At 38.9% G+C, this 16,266-nt stretch overlaps 1 protein-coding gene and 2 pseudogenes across 1 annotated transcript; 1 reads left to right on the top strand and 2 right to left on the bottom strand.

Moving 5' to 3' along the window:
* Nucleotides 1-3,116: 3,116 nt before the first annotated feature.
* LOC147508802 (putative small nuclear ribonucleoprotein F) lies at nt 3,117-5,031 on the bottom strand. Its single transcript, XM_086601171.1, has 5 exons — nt 4,929-5,031; nt 4,728-4,815; nt 4,600-4,637; nt 4,329-4,393; nt 3,117-3,450 (listed from the first exon to the last, which is right to left on the bottom strand). The coding sequence occupies exons 1-5, from the start codon at nt 4,935-4,937 to the stop codon at nt 3,381-3,383; spliced, it is 270 nt and encodes an 89-aa protein (XP_086457297.1). The 5' UTR covers nt 4,938-5,031; the 3' UTR covers nt 3,117-3,380.
* A 143-nt stretch (nt 5,032-5,174) lies between these two features.
* LOC147508801 (uncharacterized) lies at nt 5,175-6,305 on the top strand (annotated as a pseudogene).
* Nucleotides 6,306-7,310: 1,005 nt separating this feature from the next.
* On the bottom strand, nt 7,311-9,705 carry LOC147508800 (uncharacterized; annotated as a pseudogene).
* Nucleotides 9,706-16,266: the final 6,561 nt, after the last annotated feature.

Genomic DNA, 16,266 nt, shown 5'->3' with positions numbered 1-16,266 from the left:
ATATCAGGTTATTTGGACCTGGACCGGTTCTCAATGGATTGGGTATTTTGTTGAGAAGTGTGACTAAACTCTATCAGGTATCCATAGGATTCAGATTCTGATAGGATAAAACCTGGTATAAATAAATAAAGAGGAAAATAAGAAATCCCATTTATAATATATATCTACATTTTTTTTTTTCCTTCTTTAGCTATCCACCGATCTTTCAAACAAACTAAAGTTTCTAATGAACTTGGAAGTAATTATCATCTATATTCGGACATAATTCTTTCATATGTTTTTAAACATATATGAACTCGGAAGGAACTAGACGCATGAACACACATTAGATCAATTGCCAAAAAAATGGAAGTCCCGACATAAATCGATCATTCCATAATCCAATATATTAAATAATTGTAAACACGAATGAGATTATAATCCAAATATTTCTCTGACTCATTCTTTTCTATGAGATTAGTAGTAGGCAATTGAAACCGGAGTTCGATTTCGGGTTTTATAGGCCTTTTAACAGGTTTAGATCTAAATTATTGGGTTGAGTTTGGGTCAATCCAGGTTCAGAGATTGATCAAATTATACAATATATGTATTTTGGTTTGGGTTCCGATTCTGGTTTTATTGGGTTTAAATAGGGTTCGGTGTGGGTTTTGGGCAAAATGGACATCCTTAGGTTCGGGTAAAAAAAACATATTCGGATACAGATATACAGATATATCTGGTCGAGTGAGTTCGGATACAAAAAAATAATAAAATATTATATTATTTTTAATTAAATACAAAATTTTAATATTATCCAATCGAGTTTATATTCGAATTTGGATTTGGGGTTCGGATCGGATCAGGACAGAAATATTTAAAAAAATTCAGATTCGGATACAACATATCCTATCTGAACTCGACCCGACTCATTCTCTGCTCACTTACGGGCGGCGGAACAAATTTTTATCGGAGAACGAAGGAGACATCTAATTTCTTTACAGAAAACGAGGGCTTCAACAGTAAATTCATCACGCCATTATTATTTTATCTAATTTTGCCCTTTGTCAAACACGAATATTACAACTCATGCTATTTTTTGTTTTATTTTTTTTTATTTTGTCTTTTTGCAAGGATAAAATGGTAGTTTCACACTTATAAATTAATGAAAAATAAAATAAAATAGGAGATTGTTAACGTGTACAAAGATGCTAGTTCTACCTAATGATTCTAACTTCTAGGTGGTCCATAGTAAAGGAAATTAGGCTGAACTTCACGTGAAGAAGATCACGACAGTGAATGTGTGTCCATATAATCTGCCAAGTGTCAAAAGAAACATTAGCTAAATCCAATTCTAACACTAATAGCACGCCGCTCCTTAGTGATTTCCACTGGGGATAAGATGTCAAATGAACATTATAACTAGCTAGTGCAGTTGCTCTGAAATTTGAGTACATAAATTGCAGATATTAGCAAAATGCATGACTCAAAATCAAATGCAAGACATGACATTCTTTTGGTACTTCTGTCCCACAACCTTAAATGCTACTTTACTACATGTCGAGTTTTGAGGCCGGGTCCAAGTATATGAAGATAAGCACAAATATTGGGTGCTCTATAATTTTGGTCCTTGGTGTTATCGATGATCTCTCTTTACAACATCTTCGAACTCCAGTATACACACTAGCACACGTACATATCTAGTGCCCAATATCCAATAGATGTTGATATATGGCTCTACTCGTTTTCGCCGGAAAAGTTGTCAAAACTATATGAATCACGAATGATAGTATTTCCGAAGTTTTAGTACATGTTCCAGGTAAAAGGAAAGCAAAAGGCACTTTGTTTTTCTAATTTTCTTACTTGCCATATCGACTACTTAACAGATATTCATATATAGTCATTGTTGTTGTTATTTTTGTTTACCACATGCATGCTTTGCTCCTTACTGGAGACACACCAATCTCAAGTTCCTCAATGGCTCAATGTCATTATCGTTAAGTTGTTCTTATGGTAGGTCTACATCTTAGCAACAGCACTCTGTTTATAAAGTTCCATGTATAGTGTCATATTTTTAAGAATGGCATCTCATAGGACTTTTTTATGAGTCGTGTTTTCTCTATGTATCAGTGTTGTTTTACCTGTTGATATTGTCGTGATTCAAACGCAACAATAGAATGCATTCTACAAATTTTTCCCGTGCTCAGAAAGTGACTGACACTGTTTGAGTAACAATATCAAGTTGTGCACGTACTTGTGCATGTTTGCATGTAAAACTTTCCAACGACAGTAACTTTATACTAAACCTGAGTGCGTTGAAATATGATTTCAAATGAAATCTCGGAATTCTATAAAATATTTCGGTTTTTAAAGAATTTGAAATAACAATATTAGCATAAAAAACTATAAATTTCAAAATTTGGTCGGAATATATGGGAAGTCCAGCCGGAATTCTGTTTTTTTTGGAACTCTCTGAATTTCAGCAATTCCAAGATCCTGAACTATGGGTTATGGACCAATAAACAGGGAGGAGTTCTGTAAAATACGGTCTACCTATCGTACAATTCCGGAGTTGGAACTTCAAAAAAGTCTGATTCAGTATGGAGCCTCCATAGTTTTTTGGTTAAGGAGCTTCTGTCAAATTGCCAGCTTCTCAGCAAACTCAAATTTGTAGAGGGCAAAGATTGATCAGAGGTGGACGCACGCCGTAGTGACATTTGAGTTATTAATCATCTCCCATTTAATGTTTATATACATATACTGTTATCTGTGACATGTACCCGTGTACAACACCCACTCCATTGGATATATCATTTCATAAAGAATTTTGATTCTATGAACATCACAGTATGTATTCATGGATGGTCATATCAAATGATTTATAAAGCACTGTTGGAAGTACAAAAATGAATTAATAGATGTGTTACATACTTGATACTTGCATCTGAGCTTTAAAACAATTGATCCAGCCCCCTTCCTAGATTTGGGTTAAACCAGAAATCCTCATAAAGTCACAAGAGAAAACCATCAAGAGCATAACTACCAAATAAACAAATTATATCTCAACGTAAATACCAAATCATCTATGATAGCGTGCATAATCATGTAGGACAGTGGACTAATATAATCAACAGCGAAGATTAAGCAGAACTAAATTTCATATCATTATTCAGCACACCGTACAAGCCATGGTAAAGTACTTAAGTGCCTTCATGCCTACAAATATCACTCTTAATAGTATGTCAACAGCATGTACCAGCAGTTTGTTAACAACAATACACCACAGTATCTCTGTTAAGAGTGTTAACTGCACAACCCAACAAGTGCCCGATGAGTTGCACCAACTTAACCAAAAGTAAAGTCGTCAAACAAAACCAAGAAGTCAAATGATACTGATGGTCCTATTAATCCCTATCAGCTTCTGTGATATCTTCATCCTCTGGTACACCCCGGAGATAGAGAACATTATTACATCTGCGCAAGGAATACAGGGCAAGAAATGAGTTCATATTCAACTAGTCAATCTTTCACTAAGAAGAAGAAAGCGTTCGTGCCAGACAGTAAATCCCCATTTGAAATTTTATGGCGGAGACAAGCATCTAGTCAGCCATTTCAGATTACTCAAGGTTTTAACATTATGGATCATGAAACTATAGTAAAATGACATCAATTGTTCGAGCATTCTCTCCTCTTTCACTCCAATGTTTGTTAGCAGTGCGACACAGTACCATGACAGTTAGGTTGCAAATAGCATAACCGCTTACAGCCTCTAACTGTGTGCTACTTATAACATTGTACTGTGCATGCTTATCAAAGTTCCTTAAGAGGCCATAGACAATTATACTATGCGTAAAGACTCCTGTTGCGCCGTCTCGGAATTTGACATAGCCTATCGCTTTTGACAAAAGTCAAGTCATCATTCTCTGTATTAAGTGTAGCCTAAGACAGTAAGACATTCAACATGGGTAATCCAGCTCAACCCCTAACTATCACTATCTGTACCAAAGTATTTCCTACAGTTAATTTAATTCATGAGAGAAAAATATATAATATTCTTCATTCTTCAAACAAGTAAATGATGAGAACATAAATGCAATTTCATTCTAACTCAGAGGGCCAAATTTGCCAATAGAATAAATTTTCTCAATGGCACTGAAAATTTCAGACCCAATACCAGAAGTGGCTGACGGAACAAACTATTAGTACTGAGGCTCTGACTGCACTGCCTATATGAATATCTAAGAACTTATAATAATGAAAAACGAGTGTGACACTCCAGAACTTCAAGAAGAAAATCATTTAAATTCATCATGTATATAGTAGCACAAGTCTATGTTACAGAAGGCAGGTACCTGATTAGAATTTCTCCGAGATTTCCAGTGAACTTGCCATCTATGTACTCTTCAGTATTAGCCAGCTGCAGAAAAGGATTAAGTGGTTAACAAATTGCTACGTTAACCTTATTTCACACAATTCAAGATGTAGGGTAATGCAGGGGCTGAAAATACAATAAAGCATTATATATGGGCTTGTTAACCATGCTGAACTAAAGCAACAACAGATTTAATTTCTCAATCTTCTCAATCAGCATGATTTATGATCCCATATTCAGTAACCCATTACCTGCAAATTCATATAGGAATCCACTGAGACGAGGTAACCTGATACAAAGAAGAGACAATGGGAAAAAAAAATCATTACACAACTAGAAACAAATAAATAGAAATTACACTCGAACAAGAAGAACATACCTTTATATTCCATTCCCCACTTGAGCTTAACCATAACTGGCTTTCCAGTCAGAGTGTTCAAAAAAGGCTTGGGATTAACTGGTACAGACTGTAATACCAGGGATAAACAAACCATTAAAATGACTACTGTCAAATTACTGTCCCCATCTAAAAATTGGTAGTAAAAGAATAGACAGAATAATTGGGAAAGTAGTAACTTACAGCTGCCATTGGGGTCGTAGCTGCTTAGTTTTCGACGAACAACAGATTTGTGTGAAGGGAGAGAAAGAAACAAGTCTACATAGGGTTTGTGCCGGTCTTTAGTCAAGGCCCATTTGTCATGAATGGTTTTGGGCCAAGGAGGTACGGCCCAATTCACTATATTTTAAGAATCTTAGTTTGTGTAATTGCTCTCTAGAATCTCACAAGTGTATTAGTTTGGTAACTGAACGGTCAATAGGTCTAAATATGCGGGAAGAAGAAGTGAACAGATGCCAAATCCAAGAATGGTACCCAAAGTTCAAATCAGTTTCAATCAAAACCTTAGGGTACATGAGATCCAAATTTGGAAAATGGGACCTTTGTTCTTTAAAACTGTCTCTATTTTACCATTTACGGGATGATTCCGGGCCCTTCATGAAATACGCCTGAAATCCATCTCTGGTGAAGATGCATTACCTAGGAGAATCCACAATCCTGAAGAAGAGGAGGATTTCCAAGTCTCTGAACAACCTCCTTCACCACCAAGTTTCCCAGAATTTGAGTTAGGTATTAAAGAGTCGATCAGAACACTTGGTGGCGCTGTATTCCCTAAGCTAAATTGGAGTGCCCCAAAGGATTCTGCTTGGATCAGTACAACTGGAAACCTTAGATGCACCTCCTTCAGTGAAATTACACTCTTGTTACGATCCTCAGTATCATTGGTTCATGGTCTTTGGCATGCCTATAGGACTCCATCTAGACCTCCATCATTTTTTCTTGCCCTTCGAAAGTGGTACTCGTCTTTCCATCCTGAAATGGAATTTCGTTGCTTCGTTCGAAATCAACATCTTATTGCAATCTCCCAGCGAGAGGTCACTGGATTTTACCCTGTTCTTCTGGAGAAAAAATGTGATCTTGAAATTTTAATCCAGGATTTCTTTGAAAAAAATGTGCAGCAAAAGTTTGAATTAGTGAATTACACATTTGATGTTTATGTTACTAGGGATAAACGGGTTAAGCTTTTAGACTTTAATCCTTGGGCCCCCTTCACTTTGCCGCTGCTGTTCAGCTGGGAAGAGTTGCAAGATAGTTTTGGAGAAGAGGAGCTGGTGCAGTTCCGGGTTGTAGAGAGTCAATGTGCTGTTCGGCCAAGTCTAAAGACTGCAGTTCCGTATGATTACTTGGATACAAGCCCAGGTAGTGGTTGGGATCAGTTTTTGAGGAGGGCAGATGAAGAATTGCAAAAGCAGGATACACACGAAGGCAAAGAATTTCAACGGGAAGAAGTTGAAGATCACTAAGACATTCTTCTTTGAGTTGAAAGGAACTTGGGATGTGACATTGTGGCCGCAGAAGACAAATCTAGAGATTCGAGTCTGTAGGGGGGCAACTCAGACATCTTTAAGGGTGTGTTTGTTATGATGGAAACACTATGGAAAGGAAAGGAAAATAAGAGTGGTCCACCTTTTCCATAATTTATAAGGTGTTTGTTTACCCATGGAAAGGAAATGGACTTTTCCATATGAAAACAAAATTATTGAAATGGAAAAGGTTTTGTGTCCTTAGCTAACCCCTGAAATTTTTGTGGAAAGGAAAGGAAAGGAAATAAATAGATAGGGACTTACTACTAATACACCCCCACCCAACAATACAATTATTCCTTTCCATAGCTTTTGCAAACAAACACGATTATTCCTTTCCCCAGTTTTTACTTTCCTTTCCCCAGTTTACTAAACACATACCACTTAAAATTATTTCCTTTCCATTCCATTCCATTCCATAGTGGACCACCCATTTCCTTTCCTTTCCTTTCCATGAATTAAAATTTAACAAACACACCCTTAGTCTTCTTATCCCCCTGTTTACATGATCGGGAGAACTAGCGAACAACTTTGAGATATAATATGGATATCTGACTCTTGTATGGATGATGCCTTTTTATTTCTTACAAACTAGTGAAGTATTATTAGTGCTGCTGTACTTTGTTCTTCCCATACTGTAATTTAAAGACAACTTGTTGCTGTTCAATTATGATGTAGTGGATTCATAATTAGTACTGGTGTGGAAATTCATTAATGGAGCCTCTGGTAAGTCTCTAGGCTCTTGGTTGGTGGCTATCAGAAAACCACTTGATGCCCTTTCGATAATGTTGAGAAATTTGTGTGCCTGTGTGCTAGTGTCAATTGATTGATTTAAACTCTTCATCGTGTTACTTAATTTTGATTGATGTCTCAATCGCAAATTATTTAACTCGTGAATGAGAGAGCAAAAAAAAAAGAATCTCTACGAAATATAGATTAGCAGTTTAAATGCTCTCAGCGACATTGTTGGTGAAATTACAGATTACAGTTTAGCTGTCAGAATCACGCAAAACTCTACTAACTGAACTATGTGTGGAGGGAACAAATAATTCAAATGCCATACAGGAAGGAGAATTTACAGTTGATTCAGTCTAATCCCTTGCGAAAAGGTAAGAAAGTGGATATGAAGGAATAAAAAGGTACATCACAGTTATTGACTGAATAAAAACTCAAATCAAAAGAACGAACAAAATCTGTGTAGCTTATAGCCTTATATTACCTAAGGAAGATGATATAGCTTAGATGGTTGAAGATTGTTAGTTACATTGAAGTACTTCAAAGTATTGATCCATTTCTCCTCGTTTTTCAAAAGATGAACAGCAATGGTGCCTGGCCAAAACTCATGTGTGCACGCTGTATTAGGAATAGTTGGGTAATCATACATGCTCCCCTTAGGCTAACTCCAATGGTTTGGTGCACCAAAACACCAAACCACAATAACACAGTAGATACAGTTAGTGAGATAGCGAAATCAAATCCAATGGTTTATTTTTCCAGCCGCCAGTGACAATGGCGTCCAACACAAAATATTAAATATCGGTTAAAAAAAAACCAAGTTTTTTTGTACGCCATCACCAGTGGCGGGCAAGAAATAAAAAAAAAAAAACCAAACTTTTTTGTACGCCATCACCAGTGGCGTGGAGTTATTTATCTTCCTATATTGCCCTTTAAAAAAAAACCCATAACACAAAAGAAATAAAAAAAAAAAAAAACAAAAACCAACTGGTATCAGCTGCATGTGTTCCACACACAGAATTATGTCTAGTGCAAACCAAAAAACCAAAAAACCATATCAGCTGCATGTGTTCCACACACAGAATTATGTCTTTATGTGACTCGATATCACAGGTTTTTTGTCATTGTTTAAGCAACTGGTTTTATGCTCCAGTTCAATATGTTAGGAAGATCAAGCTAGTTTTACTTTTGTTACATAGGATTTAGTGACGTAAGAATTTGTGTAGGTTTACGCAATGCCGTATTTGCATTACTTGAGAATATGTTAGGTGAAGAAATTCAACTTTTCGTGGCTGCCACTGAGACTTGTGGTTCGATCTACTTACGTTGGTAAGTAGATATGACAATAAAGAAATCAATTTCACAATTTACATTCCAATTTTAATTTGCAAATTAATTCATAGTTTGTATAAAATCCTCACAGTGGTTCTTTTCCATGTTTTTTATTGAACTTGTATAAAATTTAAAAGGGTATACAAAAAAATTCCATGTATAAAATCCTCAAAAAAATTTAAAAGGGTAGGATAGAATGGTAATTGAACAAATTAAGTTATTAAAAAAACAAAAAAAAGAATCAATTCTGTACGCCATTGTGAGTGGCGTGTAACTTATTATTTGAATTAATAATTGAATTCTGTACGCCATTGTGAGTGGCGTGTAACTTATTATTTAAATTAATTCACATTCCTACCCGCCACTGGCTACGGCGTGCAACACTAATAATGATTTTTTTGATTGCCCGCCATTGGCAATGGCGTACAGAGCATACGCTATAACGTTAAAATTGACTGCAAAAATAGAGAAATTTATGAAGATAGCGTTGGCGGTATAACGTTTTAACGTACCATTGGATCACATTTTACGTTAAATTTGATGATTTGCAGCACCATTGGACTTAGCCTTACCGCTATGCCTATTCTTGGCACGCTGACCTTTACGCATCCATTCGCTCGTAACTTTGTCCTCTGGACCCTTAATATGGTTCTTTGGAATTTCTGATGTTCCAATCCATTCTACTAGATCCCAAGAAATCAAGTAGCCCATGCCAGACATGAAGTTAACAAAAGGGTTCATACTGGAACATGGAACAACACCACCATAGTACAGGTCTTCCCTTGGCAATGGCCTTAAGGATGCAATTAAGTTATCTAGTCGAAAATACGAGTCGTCGTCAGCCTTCATAACCTAATGGTATGGAGGATTAGGTCCTTTTGGATCATCAAATATCTCGGGCAAACTCGAGAAATACGTATATGTTTTACCTTTGTTCATATTCTCTTCGCAGTTGAGTATAATGATGTCGTTGTAGCGCATGATCTCAAGTGCCACTAGTACTCTTTGATTTTCCTTTGTAAGATTGCAAAATACAAACTTCACATCAACTTGTGCACCCAATGTAGATTGTGTACCATAGACTTGGCGAAGAATATGGCGGCGTTGGTATTGGTCAGGCAGTGTGAGGATTCCGAACAGCACTCGCAGATCAGGGGGAGATAAGGGAGAATTTTCTATTGAAGATTTGTCGATAGATTGGGACTGAAAATTGGAGACCGCGGACTGGCCTAGTTTCCTTAAAGCCTCAAATTGGACTTCCTTTATGGAGAACCATATGAACAGGAATACGATAAAGAAAAGTAAAGAGACGGTTATGGAGAGTTTTGCTAAAGGGTTCGGCATATCGGATCTAGTGATTGTCTACATAGTTTGTGAAGTTTTTAGAAGAGAAATGCTTATGATTATAAGGAGTAATTTGAGTCAAATTGGTACTGGATATTCCCCTCCCCCAAAAAAAATAAAAAAAAAACAAAACTTTCTTAGATACAAAGCATTAGTTGGCAATTTCTTGCTATTCAGTCTACCTCGTGACTTTTTGAGTCTTAAAAGCAAGGCCGGTGTTCGTAGATTTTATTTTTGAATGATTTAAAAACTTTATTGATTACCGTTAAATTAAATAGTGTTCATGTGAATATGCACTGAGGTAATGTCACTAATATTTGCTTGTTTAGATAGAGTCAATTGTGAACGAAGTCGTGCAACTGAAGCTTACGTTTGCTACACTTTTCTGAACAAGTTCATCTAGTCAACTTGATGTGAATTAGTTATTTTCGCATAACATGCTAAAGTATCGATCATACTTGAAACAAACGGCACCAATTTCTCAAGAAATGTTCATGTATACTAGCATACTACCAATCGTAGTACAGTATACTATAATGTGATCCAAGGTAAGGCGCGCGCTTGTTCTGCACGCATTTGGCTTCTTTTTCTACTTCCTCCTTTTTGTGTACTCCAATAACGATTCATACTTGGTCCTCTTTGGCATGTCATACTACCAAAGCAACGTTGAGGTTGCTAATGGAGTTTCATAGGATTTTCTTCTTCTTGAGTCTTGAAGATTTGATTTGATAAAAAGGGTATGGTAAAAGATCTACAGTGCACAAGAAATTGCTTCTTCGTTTTCGGAAAACACAATTCTGTTTGTATATACTGATTGTGCAATGCAATTATATTGCCTTTGCAGTTTTCTAGTTAGCAATCCTAACTTAATGTCTTTCATATCATACTACATGAATAGGCTCTTACATTCTTAACTTAATTGATGTTATTTTCCGGCAAACCATTGACATCAATTTCCAGTAGGCAGTGTTATTCTGGCTGTCTGGCCTAGAACACAATAATTATTTAGTTTTATTTGCTGTTGAAAATCGTCTGCTCCATGCATTTTCCCTGTCTGAATCCCAATGGACCTTCCAGTTGCCGCTTCCATGGGTATGCCCTTCCATCACCTTTCCTGACCCTTAGGAGTTGGGATAGTAAGATGCCCTGTCTGGCACTTAAGGCTGCGTTAAGTTTGATTGTTTACCCACTTAAGGATGGAAAGATAATGAAAAATCTTGTGTGGTCCACCTTTTCGATCTATAGATTTGGTGTGTTTGTTTGCTATGGAAAGGAAAATGGTCTATTCCTAATGAAAACAAAACTATGGAAAGGAAAGACTTTTTGAATCTTTGGCTCAACCCTCGGATTTGAGAGGAAAGAAAAAGGAAAAATGTTGTAAATTCCGGTACTATGGTGAGGAATCCACAAGGTCGTACATATGTTTGCTTGGCACTCCAGTTTCTCTTCATCCCCATAATCTCTCTTAATTAGATCACTACGAAGTTGGTAACCTCTCCGTAGGACTGCCCTGTAAATCAATTTAAGATGGTGAATTGTATGACTGGATTTAGTTTATCAATCATTACGTTACTCTATGTTTAGACAGTAAATCCACTTCAATGTTGGATATGAGTGTTAGTTTAAAACTTAAAAAATACTAACATAGCAAGATGCAGAAATTCACTATTATATGACTATGTAGTTTAATTTTTATCCGTAGTTAATCGGTCTAGAAGCGCATAGTGATTGTGAGAGAGTAATATTCACATCCAATGAATTTCACACACGTGTCCAGCATATACAGCACTACCAACCGACCTAATATCTTCGTCCTCCGAGCTCACTCTATAGTCACTCGACTTAGGCAAGCGGCCTATGCAACTCACACTCAAAGCGATATAACCACCAACAGACCTAATGTACTCGTCCCACGAGCTCGCTTCAAAGTGACTCGAGTAGAGTTGGCAATCTCACTCAGTAGCGATCTCCTCACTCACTCTCCCCGTCCCACAATGGCTAGTAACGTATGACTTTATGATTGACATCAAGACCGAATCTTCAGGTGCGCATCACAATAAATGTCCATAACTCGCCATCATGGTAGGCAAGTGACCTGAAAACCTGGATTGGACCTGACGCAGGAGTGCAAGAGGCGCGGGCACCTTGCCTATATAAAGAGGATGAGGAATTACGTCTGACCTGATTCAAGTCTCCCCCTAGCAGAGAGAACTTGATACATAGGCAGTCCGTCTAAATGAACTCGGTCAAACTAAATCAATAAACCTTTCTTCCCCCAAATTGCCTACAACAGTAAAGGTTAAACGAAATCCAACCTTTACATTAGCGCCGTCTGTGGCTCGATTTCTTGAGTTCACAAAAACCTTCAAACAAAACTTTAAAACAAATCTCAAGCCCATGAAGCATGGAAAGCCTCCAAGACCAAATGAACAGCATGGCCACCCAGATGGGAGCCATGAACGACAACATCAACCTTTTAAGACAAGAAAACACTGCACTAAAAAATTAGGTGGCAGCCCAGAACCTAAACGGAGTCACCGCTGAGGACGACATAAACAAGGTGAACCAGCAAATCAATGAGCTGTCCCAGCGAATCGATTGAAGAAGGACGCCACTCAAATCATCCAGAAGATGTTGAAAACCTATCGAGCGTCCCCATTCATAGTGGAGATACTCAGCAAACCCTCCCTGTATGATTTCATCCAGCCGCGCTTTGTGATGTATGATGGCAGTACATGTCTCGGTCAACACGTAGCTCGCTACATCCAGAGCCTCGCACTCTATAGTGCACAAGAGTTCGACTATTTGCAATGCTGCTTGTTTTCTGCAACCTTGAAAGAAGGAGCTCTCGACTGGTTCTACTCACTGGAACTGAACTCCACCGATAACTTCGAGAAGCTAACCGATCAATTCGCTAACCATTACGTCCACAACAGACGTAAGAAAACCGATGTCGACTCACTCTTCATGCTGTCTCAGAAGAAAGACGAGTCAATCTGCTCCTTCTTAGGATGATTCAAGACCGAGTTGCTGTCTATGGATAGCGACCTCAAAGAATCCTTCACAACCTTGGCATTCAACAAGGCGATCCAGAAAAACACCTGGCTATACAGGTCGCTCATGAAGGAGTGTTCTGAAAAATTGGAAGACTTGTACACTCGTGTGTACAAGTATATAAAGCTATAGGAAGCTTTAGACCACGAAGGCGAACAAAGGGAAGTTGCAGCAATCTCAGACGCTGCCCCATCTTCCAAAAAGCGACCCATACCACAAGAACAGAAGTCTGGTACCAGGACGCACATGAAATGCGAGTTCGCTATGCTGACAAGATCTCCAAGCTACATACTGGAGAAAATAAAAACAACTGCCTATTACCGACCTGAGGTAAAATGACTAGAAGACACACCAGGAAAGCCGTACTACGCTTTTCATATATAAAGCAAAGTGCCATGAGACCAACGAATGCCGGGGGCTCAAGGACTACCTCCAAGACCTCATTAAGGTAGGGCATAACAAGCACTATATTGATATTGCCGATGGTGACCTGCGCTACAAGCTCATGGCTCGCAGAGAGCAAAGCCGAACTTCACAGCGGAACACCAACAGGGAGCGCTCCTACGCTCGAGGACGCTCAAACAAGCGATCTTGCCATGAGCGCCACCAGCACTCATCCGACAGAGACAATAACAGGATGATCCACATGATCACCTTCCAAGACGATTCTGTCACGTCCTCCAGAGAGAAGAGGAGAAGAGTTGGCGCTCTCCAAGAAGTATACCAGTTCTCCTCCCAAGCGGCCACCGTTCCACGACCAGCTGGCAACAGCTCAGGAGACATAACTTTCACTGAGGCCGACCTCAACAAGGTTTGCCTCCCACACAATGATGCCCTAGTTGTCCATGTCAAAATCAGCAACTTGACAGTAAAGCGCGTCCTCATCGACCTAAGTAGCTCATGCGATATTTTGTTCTACAAGACTATCAAGGAGATGAACTTGCCCAAGTCGGTTATGATTGATCCAATAGCCCCCTTCTATGGCTTCAATGGATCTCGAGCTGACCCAATTGGAGACATAATTCTACCTGTCTCAGTCGGGTCACGCGAAGATAAAGTCATCATCAACACGCGCTTCAACGTTCTGGATCTCAACTTGTCCTATATTGCTATTTTAGGATGTCGTTGGATCCACAAGATGTAAGCAGTGCCATCAACACTCCATCAGGTTTTACACTTCCCTAGCCCCAGAGGCATGATAGAGCTAAAAAGCAACTAGCTTGATGCCCACAATTGCAACCAGATCCTCTCAGTCAACAAGCCTGCTGGGGCTTCAATAAAAAACAAGAGAGAGATTGCCAAAACCAAGCTGGCAAAAGACTTCATCTCTGAGGTCAAGACCCTGACCAAGACCACCCGAAGCGAACTGACAAATGAGAACACTGGGGGCTCGATTAAAAACGTCTCTCCATAAGCCTAGACCCCAGAGGTTGCCCCACCCTTTCAAGTCAAGGAGACACCGCAAGAGACCAAGACCCCAGAGGCCGCTCAGCCTGAGTTGAAGGAAAATGTCAACCTAGGAACTGATGATGACCATAAGTTCATTTATGTAGGAGCTAACATTGATCCTACTTTCAAGGCACAACTTGTAAGCTTTTTATCATTAAATAAAGATGTTTTTGCTTGGTCGTACATCGATGTGCTTGTAATTGATCCTAATGTTGCATGCCATAAGTTAAATGTTAACCCAAATGCTAAACCAGTTCGCCAACGACCTCGAAAGTTATCTCTTAGATTTCAAAAAGCAATCAATGAAGAAGTCGAAAATCTAAAAAAAGTTGGCTTCATTAGGAAGGTCGATTACCCTGAATGGGTCGCTAACATAGTAGCAGTTCCAAAAAAGAATGGCACAGTTCGCCTTTTTGTGGACTTTACCAACCTAAATTAGGAAACTCCTAAGGATAGCTTCCCCTTACCAAGAATCAACCGACTTGTGGACCAGACCTGTGGCCACGAGCTCTTGTCATTCATGGATGCCTACTGTGGCTACAACCAAATCCCACTAGCAGAAGAAGACCAAGAAAAAACCTCATTCGTAATAGAGCAAGGAATTTACTGTTACAATGTCCTCCCATTCGGCCTAAAGAACGCTGGAGCTACCTACCAGTGACTCGTCACCGATAAGTTCCAAGACATGTTAGGTGACACCATGGAAGTCTACATAGATGACATGGTCGTCAAAAGCAAGAAATCTGGAGATTACTTAGATCATCTCACAAAAGCTTTCTCCAGAATTCGGCAAACTCATATGAAATTTAACCCTGAGAAATGCCTCTTTGGAGCGTCATCTGGGAAATTTCTGGGGTATCAGGTCTCACAATGTGGGATAGAAGCAAACCCAGATCAGATTCGAGCGTTCTTGGACATTCCCGACCTAAAAACAAAGAAGCATATACAGAAACTGTCATGAATGGTGGCAGCTCTAAACCGATTCATATCGAGAGTATCAGATAAATACCGACCTTTCCTACAAATTTTCAAGAAGGGTGAACAGTTTTCATGGAACAAGCAATGCCACCAGGCATTCTCCACTCTCAAGGACTACTTGTCAACACCACCTGTGCTGGCAAAACCAAATAATGGTGAAACACTGGGGCTGTACTTAGCTATGTCTGACTTCGTTATCAGGTTAGTTCTTTTGAAAGAGGAACAAAACTCAAAGAAACCGATCTACTTCACAAGTAAGACATTATTGCCAGCAGAGAAGAACTACTCCCATATTGAAAAGGCAGTACTGACATTACTTTACTCAGCAAGAAAATTCAGACCATACTTCCAAGCACATCCAATCAAAGTGCTCACCGAATTCCCACTAAAGTAGATCCTTCTTAAAGCCAACAAAACAACTCGCATGGCAGTATAGGTAGAAGAACTTGGTGAACATCACATTGAGTTCATCCCAAAAACCTCTCAGAAAGGTCAGGTCGTTGCTAATTTCTTAGCAAATTTCCCAATTGACGACCTTAACTGGGAACCAGAAGTCGACACCACGACCTCTAAACAATATGATGTGTCGGTATGGTCACTCTTTGTAGATGGAGCTAGCAATCTAGGTGGCAGTGGAGTCGGAGTAGTCCTAGTATCACCGAATGGCATGATAGTGGAAAAATCAGTTCGCATTGATTTTGCGACCTCCAATAATGAAGCTGAGTACAAAACCCTGATCATGGGGCTTCACATAGCATTAGAACTCAATGTTCAGGAGCTCAAGGTCTTCAGCAATTCACAACTGGTCATTCGCCAGGTCGCTAACGAGTATACCACCAATGAAGGTAACCTTTCTAAGTACCTTCAAGTTGTAAATTAATTACTGCTTTCTTTTAATAAATTCACCATACACCATTTCCTACGGGAAGAGAATCGCCATGCTGACAGCTTGGCGTACCTCGTGACCCAAACACCGAATTGTGACCTTAGGAAACTACTCATCGAAGTAATTGATAGATCTACTTACCAAAATGAGCATGTCCTAGAAATCAGCGAGCTATGCCCACTCTCTGACACTTAGATGAGTCAAACATGGATACAACCTA

Source organism: Coptis chinensis, chromosome 3, assembly GCF_015680905.1.
Source record: "Coptis chinensis isolate HL-2020 chromosome 3, ASM1568090v1, whole genome shotgun sequence".
NCBI lineage: Eukaryota > Viridiplantae > Streptophyta > Magnoliopsida > Ranunculales > Ranunculaceae > Coptis > Coptis chinensis.
This window is presented reverse-complemented; position numbering and strand designations above follow the sequence as displayed.

Excerpts from the sequence above, each read along its gene's own strand:
- LOC147508802 (XM_086601171.1), bottom strand. Across the intron at positions 4,394-4,599 it reads ATTCCTATATGAATTTGCAG|CTGGCTAATACTGAAGAGTA; the intron begins GTAATGGGTTAC and ends CCTTTTCTGCAG. Across the intron at positions 3,451-4,328 it reads CTCGGAGAAATTCTAATCAG|ATGTAATAATGTTCTCTATC; the intron begins GTACCTGCCTTC and ends TTCCTTGCGCAG.